The 18,227-nt window shown below is 45.8% G+C and overlaps 1 protein-coding gene across 3 annotated transcripts in view; it reads left to right on the top strand.

The window, feature by feature from the left end:
- Positions 1 to 381: 381 nt before the first annotated feature.
- Positions 382 to 18,227, top strand: part of ULK3 (unc-51 like kinase 3) — a 51,211-nt gene continuing 33,365 nt past the window's right edge. Inside the window, exons 1-6 of one of the 3 annotated variants that reach the window (XR_005747861.1) lie at positions 382 to 577; positions 2,836 to 2,976; positions 4,600 to 4,720; positions 12,864 to 12,968; positions 15,148 to 15,291; positions 16,607 to 16,689. Coding sequence is in view for 2 of the 3 variants with exons in the window: in XM_040342961.1 (XP_040198895.1) it covers positions 482 to 577; positions 2,836 to 2,976; positions 4,600 to 4,720; positions 12,864 to 12,968; positions 15,148 to 15,291; positions 16,607 to 16,689 (690 nt within the window). In the remaining variant the exon portion in view is untranslated. The remainder of the gene's footprint in view (positions 578 to 2,835; positions 2,977 to 4,599; positions 4,721 to 12,863; positions 12,969 to 15,147; positions 15,292 to 16,606; positions 16,690 to 18,227) is intronic. The other 2 variants (XM_040342961.1, XM_040342962.1) reach the window with 2 other exon arrangements.

The following is an 18,227-nucleotide window of genomic DNA, read 5'->3' as shown; positions in this document are numbered from 1 at the left end:
TCCATTGAAATGAATGGGAAGCGCCTCGAAAGTACATTAAAAGCACTTCAAACGCGCCTCAAAATGGTTCTTTTGAGTCACGTCACCGGGAAAAAAAGCACACCGCTGACACCTCAAAAAGCGTCCTGCATTTTGTGGGCAGTTTTCAAGCTCCTCAGTGTGAAAGAGGTCTAAAGGTAATCCAATGAAAAAAAAGTGTTTTTTTCCCTCACTATCATCTATCACAACATCATTCAATGTCATCATTAGACATCATTCAGGATTAGTGAAAGGTTTAGGATCCAGTCACACTATTGTCATTGGTGGACAGGACTGACAGTATTGGCAGTAATGGTCTTCCACCAGTAGATGGCAGCAGCGCTCAGCCGTGTATCAGCTGTCCCAGGTGCTGAGTGTCATAAACACGGAAGTGGATGCCAGGCTGAGCTGTATACGGAGAAGGGGCACAGCACACACCGGGAGCGGCTGTACATGGCACACTATGGCGGGCTGGGCTCCCCCTCGCCTTGACGACTTTATACTGACTGACAAGCTGGGTAGTGGCACCTATGCCACCGTCTACAAGGCCTACAGGAAGGTAAGCACAGCTGGGGATGGGTACATGTGTATCTGCCCTATGCCCTCCCCATACAGAGAATCTACTACTACAGAGAGCCATGGTTAGTCCTGGTCATGCTCTATTCAGTCTGATTAGTGGCATAGCGTGGGTTGTCAGGACCCGGGGAAAGGCAACTCATTTGTGCTGTGCCCCCTAACCCATGGACTTTAACCACTTGCCTACTGGGCACTTCTACCCCCTTCCTGCCCAGGCCAGCTTCAGCGCTGTCACACTTTGAATGATAATTGCACGGTCATGCAACACTTTTTTTTCCACACAAATAGAGCTTTCTTTTAGTAATATTTAATCACCACTGGGGTTTTTATTTTTTGATAAATGAAAAAAATCGAAAATTAAAAAAATTTAATAATTTTTCATAATTTGTTATAACATTTTGCAAACAGGTAAATTTTCTCCTTCACTGATAGGCAGCACTGGTGGGACTGCACCTGTGCCAATGTTGCTTCATCACAAGCCGGTTATCAGCTCTCCTCTCCTCAGGCAGTCAACTAAGGATAAGCTCCGGCGTGTTCGCATAGTACACGTGCAGAGCCCACCAGGAAGTCTGCACGGCGCTGCGCTAATCACAGCCAGGGAGACATTTCCCGATGCTCGGCTGCAGAGATCGGGAAATGTCTCCCTGGCTGTGATTAGCGCAGCGCCGTGCAGACTTCCTGGCGGGCTCTGCACGTGTACCATGCGAACACGCTGGAGCTCATCCTTACTGTCAACGTGAGGAAGGAAAAGCCGATAACCGACTTGTGTTTACTACTATGATCAGCTGTCATTGGACACAGCTGATCATGTGGTAAAGGGCCACTGTGATTGACCCTTTACCCGATTTGTGATCAGCCGAGTCCAAAGGGCTTGGCAATCACAGAGCGTGCCGCCCGGGGCGTGTGGACAGTGCAAACACGGGAGTACATCCATGTACCCCCTTTTGGCAAACTAAGCTCACACTATAGCTGAAATATGTGCAGTGAGGACGGAGGGCCAGCCGGTGCGCAGTGAGGGAGGCTAGTTGGTGCACGGTGAGTGTAAAGGTTGAAGCAGCACAGATGGAGGGAACGCCTGTATTGATAAAGGTGGACCTCTCCCCATCAGCCATTTACCACATGGCCGTAGAAGGCTGCCATCTCTGCTCCACCTCTTTCCCAGTTTCAGCTTCTCGATCAGCCACCTGTAAGTGGGTATGAGGGAGAGTTTGGCAACACCCCACCCCGCACACCACCTATTTAGCCTGCTGAACAGGAAGATACTGCACAGCTTACAGAGAGTCTCCGCCGGCTGCAAACCTCAAGATGCTGTGTTCAGGGCACTAGAGGGACACTGCAGTCGGGGGAGAAACTAAAAAGGCAGACCTTGCCAGCCCCGTGACACAGATAGTCGCAGAGATGGGGGTGAACCCATGCACCCCCTTGGCGCAGCCCCTTGATTAGGATGTGCCCAGGCACACCACCTGCGCACACCTATGGTGAGCCCACACTCTCAATCCAGCATGACTCGCACTGAATGACCCATACTGTGTGTCATCCTGCATGCCTCTAAATGTTGCACCCGAGGGGACCGCACCGGCTGCCCCCCCCACACTATGCTACTAATTTTGATGCCAGGACTGTTCTGTAGACTTGGAACGAGTGTAGCTGGGATGACTCCAGCGGTGAGCTGTGGTTGGCTCTGGGCACAGTGACGCGTATTCCTGTATTACTTTGGTGCGATTTTGGCCTCGAAGAATACACAAACCTTATCAAAGTTGCATCACATAATCGCACTAAAAGTCCGATAAAAATCATATTGCACCAGTGTGAACATAGCCTTAAGGTCTGTCATTTTAGCAGCGCTATTCGGCCACTAGTGGGGTGCTTTTAACCCTCCGCTAGCAGCTGAAGTAAGGGTAAATGCGCCAGTTTAGCGCCACTGCCGAAGCGCTTTGTAGGCGCTTCGGCAGCGGTGCCCATTCATTTCAATAGGAAGAATCGGTGGAGGAGCGGTGTATACACCGCTCCTCCACCACCCCAAAGATGCTGCCTGCAGGACTTTTTTTTATTGTTCTGCCAGCGCAGCGCCCCAGTGTGAAAGCAGTCAGGCTCTCACACTGGGGATGCATGGGAGGCGTTTTTCAGGCTTTAGAGGCACTATTTTTAGCCCTTTAGCGCCTGAAAAATGCCTCCATGTGAAAGGGGTCTTATTGTATCATTAATGTGTCCTCTGTTTACTTTCTTTCCCCAAACCATTAGCGGAACGCCCGGGAGGTGGTAGCTATTAAATGTGTCAGCAAGAAAAGTCTGAACAAAGCATCTGTCGAGAATCTCCTGACAGAAATCGAGATCCTAAAAACCGTTCATCACCCCCATATACTGGAGCTCAAGGACTTCCAGGTTAGTGTCTACAGTTGTCACTTGTCAGAGTGTATAACATTTAAAGGAAATCTGGCAAAATCTTTGAAATTCTACTTGCCTGGCAGTCATGCTCATCTTTTAACTTCAATACTGTCTAAATCACTGACCGGGAACCAGCATGCGCAAGGCAAAGTCAATGTGAAGTGCGATCTCCTGATGTACAGACTTGCTTTGAATCCATGACTAAGGCTGCTTTCACACTGAAGCACTTCGCAGGTGCTATTGCGTTAAAAATAACGCCTGCAATCTGCCCTGAAAGAGCCACTCCCTACTATCCAGTGTGAAAGCCTGAGGGCTTTCACACTGGAGCGTTGTGCTGGCGGGACGCTAAAAAAAGTCCTGCCAGCCGCATCTTTGACGCGGTAGGAGCGGTAAAAATACTGCTCCTATAGCACCCCTGCTTATTGAAAACAATGGGGTAGCGCCTCCAACCCGCCCGCAAAAACGCCGCAAATCTGCCCGGAAAGAGCCGCTCCTTACTATCCAGTGTGAAAGCCTGAGGGCTTTCACACTGGAGCGTTGCGCTGGCGGGACGCTAAAAAAAGTCCTGCAAGCTGCATCTTTGAGGCGCGGTAGGAGTGGTAAAAATACCGCTCCTATAGCACCCCTGCCCATTGAAAACAATGGGGTAGCGCCTCCAACCCACCCACAAAACGCCTCAAAGAGGCGTTTTTTGTAAGTGGTTTTAACCCTTTTTCGGCCACTAGCGGGGGTTAAAACCGCAACGCTAATGGGCAAAAATCACGGCAAACAAAACGGTAAAACGCCGCTAAAAATAGCTGGGTTTTTTAACCGCCAGCGCACCCAGCACTTCAGTGTGAAATTAGCCTTAAAGCATTAAAGCGGAGTTCCACCCAAAAGTGGAACTTCCGCTTTTCGGAACCCTCGCCCCCCTCCGGTGTCACATTCGACACCTTTCAGGGGGAGGGGGTGCAGATACCTGTATAAAACAGGTATTTGCACCACTTCCGGGTATTGACTCCTGCAGGAGTCACGCCCCTCCACGAAACACAGTGTTCACAGGAGAGAGCGTGGACCAGTGACGACGCACCGCGCACTTGCGCATGTGCAGTAGGGAACCGGGCAGTGAAGCCGCAAGGCTTCCCTTCCTGATTCCCTCACCGAGCATGGTGGCGGCAGCATCCGAGGACCAAGCTATTGCTCGCCCTCGTCTGCCGACTTTGCGGGTGAGCTGGACAAGTAAGTGTTCATTTTTTAAAAGTCAGCAGCTGCAGTATTTGTAGTTGCTGGCTTTTAAAAAAACAAATTTCAGGGGGTCCTCCGCTTTAAATTCATTAGGTCATCAGGACAGCCAGGGAATAACAATTTAAGGAGGAGATATTGGCAATGGTAGCTTCCCGACTTTTCTCAATACTGGTTAGCTTTACATTTTCTAGTTTGTAGTAATGTAAAGAGGAAGTGCTGTACAATACATTTATAATATTTTTCTGACTCATGCTCCATTTAAAGGTTAAAATCGATTCCTGCACAAGAAAGTAAAACATCTTCAATATAGACAGCTGTACCAAAAAAATAACAATGAACGTTGTTGATGTGACAATTAACATTTTGTTTTTGTTGTCTTGCGCTGCATCATGACAGTGGGATCGGGAATACATATTTTTGATCACTGAATACTGTGCAGGAGGAGACTTATCTCGCTTTATACGGTCACGGAGAATACTTCCTGAAAAAATTGTTCAAATCTTTCTTCAGCAAATTGGTGAGTAAATAGACGGGTGCTTATTTGTTGTTGATGCTGTTTTACCCTGCATTGTCGTTCACCCTCATCCGGACATTGTAATTCTCTTAGATCAGGGATCTTCAAACTACCGCCCTCCAGCTGTGGTAGAACTACACTTCCCATGAGGCATTGGAAAGACATGACTGGGCATGATGGGAATTGTAGTTCCTGAACAACTAGAGGGCCATAGTTTGAAGACCCCTGTCTTAGATTTTTCACTTCATTATGTTGTTTTGTACGCTTGTATTCCATCTAAAAGCTTTCTGTTGTGTTTTCCCCATTCGTCTTTTAGGACAGCCACTCCTGAGAGACCTTGGCTCCTCCCCTCACAGGAAACACCGCCTTAGCTTTGAGAATAAGGCACTTGCTCCCCACCGGACCCCCAGTTCTGGCATTTCCTCTGGATTGCTGAAGGGCAAGGGATTTTCGGACCGTTTGGTGGCAACTCTGTGCTCTTGGAGGCGTTTCAACAGTTGGTTGCAGGAAGCTCCTTCGACATGCGCAATCCAGTGGCGGTCTTGGAATTTCTGCAGTGTGGGGCAGACAAAGGTCTAGCCATTAGCATGCAGAAAAGCCAGAATCAGCGCTAATTGTTTTTATGGAAAAAGCTTTAGCTGGAAACCCTTGGATGGCAAGGTTTTTAAAGCTTTAAGCCTCATACTCACGATCAGATTTCCATCAGACAAAGCGTAGGACTTTTGTCCGAAGGGTGTTGGTCATGAACTTGTCTTGCATATAAATGGCAAAGAATTGTCGGCCAACAAACACGAAACAACGTGTTTTTTTGGCTCTTTAGTGCCACCCTTTGGGCAACTTCTGCTAATATTGTGTTATGTTTAGCATTGCTTCCGAGTGTGCGTGTTTTTACTTTGGATTTTTTTCCCAACTGACTTCTGTACACACGATCGGATATTTCAACAACACACATTTGTTGCTATGCTATCCCACATTTGTTGGCGGAAAATCCGACAATAATTGTTCGATGAAGCATACAAACAGTCAGATTTTCCGACAACAGCCTGCCATCACGCGTTTCCCGTCGGACAATACGATCGTGTGTATGGGCTTTAAGGCAGGCAGAGGCCGGTTTCCAATCCTCCGTTTCCCATGTGGGATCTTTTCCTGGCGCTCATAGGCGAGCAATTTGAACCCATTGATTCTTGTGCGGTGAAATTTTTTAACCCTCAAGACAGTGTTTTTTTTTTTTTTTTTTTGTGGCAATCTCTACCGCCAGGAGGGTTGGTGAATTGGAAGCTCTCTCAATCAGGGCTCCCTTTCATATATTTGATGTTAGAAGATGCGTCCTTCAGTACATTGTACAAAGGCATTTAAGAAGTCTGATTCCTTCCTTTTTTTTGTTGTTTCCAGGGGATAGTAAGGGTTCTAAAGCCTCTAAACGTTCGTTAGCTAGATGGCTTAAGCTGGCCATTAGTCAGGCCTACATAGCAAGCGGTAAAGTGGTCCCTGAGGGTATCAAGGCCCACTCCACTAGGGCTATAATGACTTCAGACGGTGAGGGCTGGTGCTACACCAGAGCATATCTGTCGGGCAAAAACTTGGTCCAGTCTTGCCACCTTCATCAAACACTACTGGTTGGACCCGTTTTCCGCTAAGGATCAGGCTTTTGGGTGAAAGGTCATTCAAGTGGGTTGTCCCACCCTAAGGGTAAGTGCTCGTTTATCCTCTCAGTGGTGAGTGTCCTGAAAGACAAAAAGGGAATACCAGAGTTACAATTACCAGTAACGTCTTTTCCAGGAGTCTTTTAGGACACCACCGTTACCCACCCAAATGATGTTATTGCATGAGGAGTCCCTGGCAGGGGAACCAACAGGAGGATTCAAAGTTTTGTATGGCATGTTCTTATGTCTCCCCAGCTGGCCGGAGGTACTTGTGAAAGACTGAGGGTCCGGTGGGGAAGGAAGGACTTTAAAGCGGAGTTCCAGCCCAAAATTTTTTTTTACAAATACTGTAGCTGCTAACTTTTAATACAAGGACACTTCCCTGTCCAGGGAACCCATGATGTCGGCACCCCAACCTAATTCGTCCATCGGCTTCGGGTGCAGGCATCAGCATTGTAAGTAAGGGAAACCATCAGTGAAGCCTTCAGGCTTTACACATCGGTTTCCTACTGCGCATTCATGAGTTGCACAGAGCTTTCTGAATAGTGCCGTCGTCTTCTGGGACACCCACAGGTCCCAGGAGGCTATGGGGGGGCGAATTGTTTAAAACCGCAATGTCTTTTTTTTCTCTTCCGTTCATGGACGGACACAGCAGCATCTGACCTTAGGGTATTATCCTCCTTTCTAGGAGATTGACTAGGAAGAAAAACAGCATGTTAAAGCGGTTGTATACCCGCAATTTTTTTTACACCTGCAAGGCAAAAGCCATAATGAGCTAGTATGCACCGCATACTAGCTCATTATGAAATACTTACTTTAAAACGAGGTGTACAGAAATTACCTGGTCCACGCCGAGCGAGATGTCATCTTGCCTCGGCGTGTCTTCTGGGTATCGCCGCTCCAGCGCTGTGATTGGCTGGAGCGGCGATGTCGTCACTCCCGCGCATTCCGCGTCATTCCGGCAAGGTCCGGCGGCTGCCGGCCCTTTAGCCGAGGATCCCCGCTGCGCATGCGCCTCTACAATCAGCGGCGCATTGAGAGGGAATATCTCCTAAACCGTACAGGTTTAGGAGATATTCTTTATACCTACAGGTAAGCCTTATTAATGGTCTTACCTGTAGGTAAAAGTGGTAGTAAAGACTTTACTACCACTTTAAGTGTTAAACACTCCACACAGTACAGTACCTCCCAGGGGGCGGTTCCCCCGGATACATCCCCCACTTTCTGCTCTGCAGCCCCAGTTTGTTTTCTGCCTAGCAAAGGAGATGACATGGCTCCTCTGGGTCCATGTGCTCTGGGGATTTGTTTGCAATTTTTTTTCTTTTTCTTTTTTGTTTTCCTGCATTTTTGGATCCTGAGATCTACAATCAACTGCCGACTGGGTGACAGGCTGGATCCTCGGTCCTTGTAGTCCCCCCAAGTTCGGCCATCGAGCGTGTGTCGGCCTTTAGCTACGCGCTGGGCCATCCATGACATGCCCCGTTGCTCCAGGGGTGGCCGGTGAGCTATACGCTCCAGGGCACACATATGACCGGGCTCTATGTCCGTGTCACAGTGTGCCGGGCCGACAGCCATGCCATAACTGCCCGGACGTTGGTTCTGTCCAGGATGCCTTCAGCCGGTGGTCGCAGGATGGGTAAGTAGCAGTCCCCTTGCTTTGGCAGGGTGGTGCGGCTGGGCAATCCTGGGGAGGTCGACTGCAGCAGCGGAAGTCGCTCACATCCTCCGGTGGGCCGAAAAGAACGTTCTGGCTGTTTTGGTCGTTTACATTTCGGGTGTAAAGAACTGGCAGGCGGACTACCTAAGTCGCCAAACGCTAGACCAAGGAGAATGGTCGCTACACCCGGATGTGTTTCAGAGTCTGTCTAAAATGGGGCACTGGCACTGGCGTCCCGACTCAATCGGAAGGTGTCACTGTTCATGGCCAGGTCAAGAGGCCCGTGGGCGGATGCGTCAGACGTGTTGGTGGCACCGTGGGGTCACTATCGCCTAATCTACGCCTTTCCTCCTCTGAAGCTTCTTCCTCGTCTTTTACGCAGAGGGGATACCAACAATCTTAATTGCTCCGGATTGGCCTTGCCATCCCTGGTACTCAGATCTGGTGTGTCTGGCAGATGTTCCGTGGCGCCTGCCACTGCGAGAGGATCTTCTGTCGCAGGGTCCTATCTTTCATCCTGCTTTACAGTCGTTGGCTTTAACGGTGTGGCTATTGAAAGCCAAGTGCTGAGGGACCGAGGTCTGTCGGATTCGGTAATCTCTACCATGCTGCGGGCGCTGAAGTCTACTTCCTGGAAGATTTACAATCTTACGTGGTAGGCTTACATCTCTATGTGTGAGGTGATGAATTGGCACCCCCGTGCATACGTGATGTCCCGGATTCTGCTGTTTTTACAGCGTGGAGTGGATCAAGCTCTCGCCTTAAGTACGATTAAAGGTTAGATTTCGGCCTTCGCTGTTTTCTTTCAGCGACCCTTGGCGGCGCACTCTCTGGTCCGTACGTTTGTGCAGGGGGTTCGGCATGTGGCCCCTCCTGTGCGTCCTCCACTGCCTCCATGGGACTTGAATCTAGTCCTCTCTGTGCTTCAAACGCCTCTGTTTGAGGGCATTAGGGAGATCCCTTTATTGACTCTTTCCCAGAAGGTGTTTTTTCTGGTGGCAATTACATCGGTCAGACAGGTGTCTAAATTGGCGGCCTTGTCTTGCAAGGCTCCTTACTTGGTCATCCACAGGGATAAGGTGGTGCTGCGGCCGCAGCCATTGTTCCTTTTCGGCCTTTCACCTCAATGAGGACATTGTTCTTCCATCCTTGTGTCCTCAGCTGGCGAACCCAAAAGAGGCTGTGTTGCATTCCTTGGACGTGGTTCGATCCCTGCGGGTGTATCTGTCTGCTACGGCTCCGTTTCGGAAGTCGGATTCACTGTTCGTGTCGGTGACTGGTCCTAAGAAGGGTCTGGTGGTCTCGTCGGCCACCATTTCTAGGTGGATCAGGTAGGTTGTGCTTCAGGCCTATGCCCTAAAGGGGTTTCGGCGCATTCGACCAGGGCTATTAGTGCCTCTTGGGCTTTCCGCCATCAAGCGTCTGTTTTACAGGCGTGTAAGGCAGCGACCTGGTCTTCAGTCCACACCTTCTCCAAGTTTTACAAGGTGGATGTGAGTGCATCTTCTGATACCTCCTTCGGCCGCAAGGTTTTGCAGGCGGCTGTTTAAGGTTGAAGTTCCTCCGTTGAGGAGCTCTGTTTTGTTTGGGGTGAAGTTGGTTTGCTGTGTTTTCCCACCCCTCGATTTTTTTGACACTCCTGGGGACGTCCCTAAGGTCAGATGCTGCTGGGTCCGTCCATGAACGGAAGAGAAAATAGGATTTTTGTACTCACTGTAAAATCCATTTCTCTGAGTTCATGGACGGACACAGCACCCACCCCTCTTTTGTTTGTACTGCTTGTTACGAACTGGGGCTGCAGAGCAGAGAGTGGGGGATTTACCCAGGGGAACCGCCCCCTAGGAGGTACTGTACTGTGTGGAGTGTTTAACACTTAACATGCTGTTTTTCTGCCTAGTCAATCTCCTAGAAAGGAGGATAATACCCTAAGGTTAGATGCTGCTGTGTCCGTCCATGAACTCAGAGAAATGGATTTTACGGTGAGTACAAAAATCCTATTTTTCCTGAAACTCCGCTTTAATCTCGAGGCTAAGGCAGTGTTTCCTGTGAGGGGAGGAGCCAAGGTCTCTCAGAGGTGGCTGGCCTGAAAGACTCCTGGAAAAGAAATTAATGGTAAGTGTAACTCCTGATCATCTTTTTTTTTTTTTTTTTTTTTTTTTATAGATACCGCGGTGTCGCTCTTCTTCTTTTTGTTTATAGCGCAAAAAATAAAAACCACAGAGGTGATCAAATGCCACCAAAATAAAACTCTATTTGTGGGGGAAAAAAAATTGTTTGGGTGCACGCTCGCACAATTGTCAGTTAAAGCGATGCAGTGCCGTATAGCAAAAAATGCTTTGGTCAGGAAGGAGGTAAATTCTTCCGGGGGTGAAGTGGTTATGGCCCGGTTCACATATATGCAAAACGGATCCATTTTGAACAGCATCCGATTTGCATGACGTGAACCAAACTGGCATTCTACAGAGCTGGTACACGTGTCTGTGGTGCAGTGGCAGTGCGAATTTAGTGCAATTTTAAAAAGGGTCCTGTGCGTTGTCTGAGCACTGTGGTATGATTTAAATGCAAATTCCAGACTCATTGCCTTCTACGGTAACACTTCTGAATGACACATGTCATTCGTTTTTAACACGAAGTGAGAAAAAAAATGCTTGGGGGCTCCTCCCCCCAATCCGTACCAGACCCTTCATGTCTGGTATGGATTTTAAGGGGAACCCCACGCCAAAATAAAATAAAAAAAACAACGTGGGGTCCCTCCCGGATCCATACCAGACCATTTTTGGGGGGGGGGTTTAAATGCTGTGGGGCCCCCTCCCCAAACCATGCCAAACCTTTATATGAGCATGCAACCATGCCAGTGTCATTAGTACAATAACAGTGCATATTTTTACCACTGATCACTGTGATAATGTTACTGGTTCCCAAAAAAAGTGTCAAAAATGTCAGTTGTCAAAATGTCTACTGCAATATCACAGTCCCACTAAAAATTGCTGATCGCCGCCTTTACTAGTAAAATAAATAAATTAATTAAAAATGCCATAAAAAGTATAATCACAATAAGGTATGGCAAACAGTTTACACCAAAATGTCAAATGTTTTGCAATTTTCAATAAATCATTGAAACACAAAAAATGCCATAAAAAATACCCCATAATTTGTGGATGTGATAACTGTTGTGCAAAGCAATCAATATACTCTTATTGGGATTTTTTTTTTTTACGAAAATCTGTAGCAGAATACATATTGACCTTAATTAATGAAGACATTTTTTTAATGATTTTATTGGATATGTTTTATAGCAGAAAGTAAAACATATTTGCTTTTTTGTTTTTTTTTCAAAATTGTCAACCGCAGAGGTGATCAATTAACACCAAAGGAAAGCTTTATTTGTGGGGAAAAAAAACACATAAATGATATTTGGGTACAGCATCGCACGACTGCGCTATTGTCAATTAAAGTAACACAGTGCCATATTGCAAAAAATGGCCTGGTCATGAAGGGGTAAAACCTTCCGGGCCTGAAGTGGTTAAGGAGTGTCAGATGCTTGGTCACCTTCTGTGCTCTGTGTGGTTCCATTTGCCTGCCAAACACTTATTTTTGCCTGTATTTAAAAATAAAAAAATAAAATGATCCATTACAATATGGTGTGGTGGCAGAGTCAGGCTTTGTATGGCATTGAGAAAAAAAAGCTCAGTGTTGTGGCATAAAGGGCCTAGAGCAGGCATGTCCAAAGTCCGGCCCGCGGGCCAAATGCGGCCCACCTGTTGATTTAATGTGGCCCCCCTGGGGATCTGAGTATATACACTGTTGTGGCCCCCAGGGCCACAAAATATATATACCGTATTTATCGGCACTGCCTTGGAGGGGACAGGGAGGGGACAGGATGAGCGCTGTCCGATTACATGAAGAAAATCTCCTGTTTACTTAGCAGTGTCCATATTGGAAGTCCCGTCTCCTGGGATGCCATTGGACGACTGTTCTGTCTATCATAGGAGGCAGGACTTTGTATTAAAGAGGCCACAGAGTAAACAAGAGATTCTCCTGTTTGTAATCTGTTGGCACTCGTCCCGCCCCTTCCCTCTGCCCTCCGAGGCTGCAGATGGGCATCGATCAGGCTGCACTTATGGCAATGGTAAGGCTGCATTCATGGCAATGGTAAGGCTGCATTCATGGCAATGGTGAGGCTGCATTCATGGCAATGGTAAGCCTGTGCGTGTTATACGCCGATAAATACGGTATATACAAATAACACGCCCAAGCTCATCCATAGTCCTGAGAAGCGCTCTGGGATTCATTGGGGCCACAAAAGAAATATATACAGTATATCCAAATAACACGCCCAAGCTCTTCTCTTCACCACACACAGCCACAAAGGCAAGAGAATTATTGTTGGGCAGTGTATTAGTTGCTCGGAGGAACACACTTAGACCGAATTTTAATCGTTCAAAGAATGTCAGGCAAAAAAGTCAGCCCTCACGCATGTTCACTTCATCAAATCTGGCCCTCTTTGAAAAAAGTTTGGACACCCCTGGCCTAGAGAGTCTGCATAGTGGTCAACTTTATTTTTAGAGAATGGAAGCGAACCTGTCTTTGGCTGTCTCTAGTTTTTATGCAGGTTTTCTAATGTACGTCATGCATGAGTATTGGGGAATGTGCGTGATCAGAGCAGTTACTAGACTGTTAGAAAAGCCTGAGTTGTAGAGGCGATGTTGGAAATTGGCATTAAGTACTACTTTACATTATCAGTGTTCTGTGATTAATGAAGTTCTCATTTTATTTACTCTTATTTAGTATCCAGATATTACATTTCCAAAGTTTGACATTGCCTTTGCATTATTTCTGCTTTCAGCTAGTGCTTTGAAGTTCCTGTATGAAAGAAATATTTCCCACTTGGACTTGAAACCTCAGAACATACTACTTGGTAGTCTGGATAGACCACATTTAAAGTTGGCAGGTGAGTGTTGGCTTTACTGGAAGTGATTGAATATAATTTCAAAGTAAATTTCTGTTAACTGATTTGTAATAAATTGCTCATGCATACATTTTTGTAGTTTTCTGTAAGATATTGTCTCAGTGCCGGTTCAAAGCCGACATCCCTGTGCGACTTAACAGTGACTTGCATACGACTTCTTTAACAGAAGTCAATGCAAGTCGTGTTGAAGTCACCCAAAAGTAGCGCTGGAACGCTGCGCCAATTAGAATTGGTTTCCTTGCTTTTAATGGGGCACGACTTGTCATGCGTCTTTGTCACATTAAAAGTCGCGGCAATGGGAACCGGGGCTAAACATTTGATTAAAGTTGGAATACACAATCCGATTTAGAAATCATCATGGATGTGGTGCATGACCGTAAAAAAACCTTCATGCGTGTCTACTGCATTGTATTAATGTGCGATTCATTAAAGTATACTTCTTTTATTTTTTTAGTATGGGGAAGTAGTTAGACCCTCTGTCAGGTTTTTTATCGCAGTTTGTGTTCTCATTGGGGAGGTTCACCCCTCTATTTGTACTGGCAACCATTGTCCTCTAAAAGAAAGTGAGAGGAAATTCAAAGTTTTACTGTTGTTTTTCTCGGAATATGAGGTAAGGGGAAATGTTCTAATGAGGACGACTGTCTAGGAAGGGGAATTGCCCTCCCTTAGGGAGATTTCTTTCTAGCTTCCTGTTGCATGTCTGTTACAGTAAGTGAATGAAAATGTTCCCAATGGGATACAGACATAAAATAAAAATAGGCACAGGTTTTAAGTCTCTTCTCACTACTCTTCCAAAACTAAAAACGGCTGCACATACACTTTATAACTAAAGCTAAAACTTTTTTTTTATTGCTGTCTGTGCCCCTGTTAAAGTGGAGTTCCACCCAAAAATGGAACTTCCGCTTTAAGACGGTTCTAGCTCCCACTTCCTCCCGGGGTAGCGCGGGGCCGGAAGGAAGTTCACCTCTCCCCTCTCAGCAATCATCTGGTACACGTCACAGGTCCCTCATTGCCCGGCCAGTAACTGCTCACACATGCGCAGTGCGTGCCCGGAAATTCACCCTCCTCTATTTGTCCTGTTTACCATTATTATTGAAAGTGAAAGTAAAAGAAAATACCTGATTTTGGGTTGTCTCTAGAAAAGTAATAGAAGGGAAATGTTCCAATGGGGACACTTGTTCTAGTGACCTGGGGGGACCCAAAGGATTACCCTAATTAGCAGGGATTTCCTCTCACCTTCTGTTTTGGCTATGAGACAGGAAGTAAAAGTAAATCTGCCTAATGGGACAAACGTAAAAAGAAAATAAAAAATTGACGGGCTATAACCCTCCCATACTCTATCCAAAATTAAGTTTTGCCTATATTTCTACTTTAAAGCAGCATGTTCATTTGAATGTGCTGTCAATGCACCAGAACAAAGTAACACTCCTGCACCCATTTTCCTGACAGTGCACCACATTACACAGTTGTGCGCTGTGAAGTGCTGTGACACAGGTGAAAAACATCACAACACACATAGGCCCCTTTCACACAGGCTGACCGTTCAGGTCCGCCTGTCAGTTTTTTATGGAGACCTGAACGGACGCTCCGTGCACCTCTATGGAGCGACGGATGTCAGCGGTGACATGTCCGCTGACATCCGATCCGTCAAAATGTCACGGATGGAAACCCTATTTTCCATCCGTCTATCGGATCGGATGAAAACGGACTCTACGGTCCGTCTTCATTCGATTCCCCCATAGAGGAGAGCTGCCTGCTCAGTGGAGATCGACAGAGCGATCCCTGCTGAGCAAAATGGAGTCCGTACACGGACACGTCCGTTCAAAAGGGCCCATAGGGTTGATTTACTAAAATCTGGTGCAGCTGTGCATGGTAGCCAATCGACTTCTAATTTTCAGCTTGTTCAATTAAGCTTTGGCAATGAAACCTGGAAGCTGATTGGTTTCCATGCAGAACTGCACCAGCATAGGATGCAATAAGGTAAAAAAAACTTCCTGTACAACCACTTTAAGTGTTAGGATAATTAAATTTACCACCATTTACTGCATTTTGGACTAATATCAATCCCTTTAAAATGAGGTAGACTTTGTAGTTATAAAGCTACATTGGTGTTCTGCGTGTTTTAACATATTAGTGTTTTTGTTTTGTTTTTTTCATCCAGATTTTGGTTTTGCTCAGCACATGGTATCTCAGGATGAGTCCCAGTCTCTGAGAGGATCTCCACTTTACATGGCTCCAGAGATGATCTGCAGTAGACACTACGATGCTCGAGTGGACCTCTGGTCTGTAGGAGTTATTCTTTATGGTAAGATGGTTATGCTAAAAAAAATGGCAGAACACAATAACACTGCAGGAGGGATTTCCCCATAAACAATGTGTTAATGGGGGAATCGAGCGACTCTTTCCTGCAACCTGTGGTTGCCGGAAGAAAAATCGCATCATTGATGGCTTACCTAAACCATCGCTACCATTTTGTATTATGCTTTGCTGCTGAAGTAAAACTTAAAAAAAAAAAAACCTGGGTTCATCATGCTGTCATAAAGCAGCCATGATCCATCAGATGAAGATGCTGCACTGGATAGGAATTATTTAATTATTTAATGATCTGTCTCATTCATTTTGTGAGGGGATTCACCACGGGATTACTTTTATGAACAGTGGGAGAGGTGAACCCCTCCTGCCTCTTCCCGGTAATCTTCCCTGCTTACCGGAGCTGTCGGTATCAGCGAAAACTATCCGATCCTTGTGGAGTGATGGGCAGGAAGTTGAGTGAGGACAAGATGGCCCATACTAGACTCTATGCCCCTGGAGGACCAGAGCGACATTCAACGTCACTTCCGCCCAACGGCCAAGGGACAATTTTTTTTTATTAGAAAAAGTCAAATATCTTCCTTTTTTTTTTTTTTTTTTTTTTTGCTTTTAAGTGTAAATGAGAGATCTGAGGTCTTTTTGACCCCAGACCTCGCATTAAAGAGGCACTGTCATGCTTTATTTATATTACAAGGGATCTTCCTTGTAATAGGAAAAAAAGTGATCATAAAATTGTTTTTTAAATGGACAGTGTAAAAAATAAAAAGGAAAATTAAATACGTTTGTTTTCTAAAGCGCCCCGTCCCTCCGAGCACGCATGCAGAAGCGAATGCATACATAAGCCCACATATGTAAACAGTGTTCAAATCACACATGTGAGGTATCGACACGATCGTTAGAGTGAGAGCAATAATTCTAGCACAGGAGCTCCTCTAACTCTAAACCTGTAAACGTTTTTAAAGCATCGCCTATGGAGATTTTTAAGTACTGTAGTTTGTCGCCATTCCATGAGCATGCACAATTTTAAAGCATGACATGTTGGGTATCAATTTACTCGGCGTAACATTATACAAAAAAATTACCTAACTTTATTGTTTTCTTATTTTTTTTTTTATTAAAAAAAAAATTATTTAGTCCAAAAAAAAGAAATTCCTTCCTGATAATTAAAAGCATCGGACAAAATCAGGATGACAGCCCTGGAGCAGCTTTTAAACAGGTCAGCAGTGGACAATTCTGTCCTCACAGGTTCCCTTGAAGGTGCTGCCTTAATATCCTTTATATGTAATTATTTTACTTTTCTTCGATTTCAGAGGCGCTTTTTGGGAGAGCACCATTTGCATCAAGATCTTTCTCGGAACTGGAGGAGAAGATACGAAGTGCCCGATCTATAGAGGTAAGAAAAAAAATATATGTACTATGGGTCTATAAGTACAGAACCTAACATAACTGCAGGTATGCCTGTACACAGCTTAGAGTTTGTGCAGATAGAGCACTACAGAGCCCAGAGTTTGTGCATGTATGTCAGTATGGAGCCTGGAGTTTGTGCATGTATGTCAGTACCCAGACCACAGTTAGTGCAGGTAAGTGCACAGCATAAAGTTAGTTGATGTATGTCAGTACACCGTCTAAAGTAAATGCAGGTATGTCTATGTCAGTACACAACATATAGGTGGTGTAGGTCTGTCAGTACACAGTGTAGAGGTAGTGCAGGTACAGTGCATCTGGAAAGTATTCACAGCACTTCACTTTTTCCACATTTTGTTATGTTACAGCCTTATTCCATAATGGATTAAATTCATTATTTTCCACAAAATTCTACAAACAATACACCATAATGACAATGTGAAAGAAGTTTGTTTGAAATCTTTGCAAATGTATTAAAAATAAAAACTGAAAAGAAAAAAAAAAATCACATTTACATAAGTACTGTATTCGCAGCTTTTGCCTGACACTCAAAATTTAGCTCAGGTGCATGCAATTTCCACTGATCATCCTTGAGATGTTTCTACAACTTGATTGGAGTCCACCTGTGGTAAATTCAGTTGATTGGACACGATTTGTAAAGGCACACCCCTATCTATATAAGGTCCCACAGTTAACGGTGCATGTCAGAGCACAAACCAAGCCATGAAGTCCAGTGAACTGTATGTAGACCTCCGAGACAGGGTTGTATCGGGGCACAGATCTGGGGAAGAGTACAGAAAAAGTTCTGCAGCATTAACTACTTGCCGACCTGCCGCCGTCATTTTACGGCAGCAAGTTGGCTCCCTTGCGCGAGAGCCCGTAGCTCTACGGCGGCTCTCTCGCAGGCCACAAGTGGCGCGCGCTCACCCCCGAGTCCCGTGCGTGTGCCCGGCGGGCGCGTACGCTGCCGGGCACCCGCGATTGCTCGTTACAGAGCGGAGACCGGGAGCTGTGTGTGTAAACACACAGCTCCCGGTCCTGTCAGGGGGGGAAATGCTGATCCTCTGTTCATACAACGTATGAACAGAAGATCAGTGATTTCCCCTAGTGAGGCCACTCCCCCCACAGTAAGAACACACCCAGGGAACATACTTAACCCCTTCCCCGCCCCCTAGTGTTAACCCCTTCATTGCCAGTGGCATTTTTATAGTAATCCAATGCATTTGTATAGCACTGATCGCTATAAAAATGCCAATGGTCCCAAAAATGTGTCAAAAGTGTCCGAAGTGTCCACCATAATGTCGCAGTACCGAAAAAAAATCGCTGATCGCCACCATTACTAGTAAAAAAAAAATATGAATAAAAATGCCATAAAATACCCCCTATTTTGTAAACGCTATAACGTTTGTGCAAACCAATCAATCAATTTTTTATTTTTTTTACAAAAATATGTAGAAGAATACGTATCGGCCTAAACTGAGGAAAAAAAAGTTTTTTTATATATTTTTGGGGGATATTTATTACAGA

The sequence above is a fragment of the Rana temporaria genome, chromosome 3 (genome assembly GCF_905171775.1).
Source record: "Rana temporaria chromosome 3, aRanTem1.1, whole genome shotgun sequence".
NCBI classification, from domain to species: Eukaryota; Metazoa; Chordata; class Amphibia; order Anura; family Ranidae; genus Rana; species Rana temporaria.
This window is presented reverse-complemented; position numbering and strand designations above follow the sequence as displayed.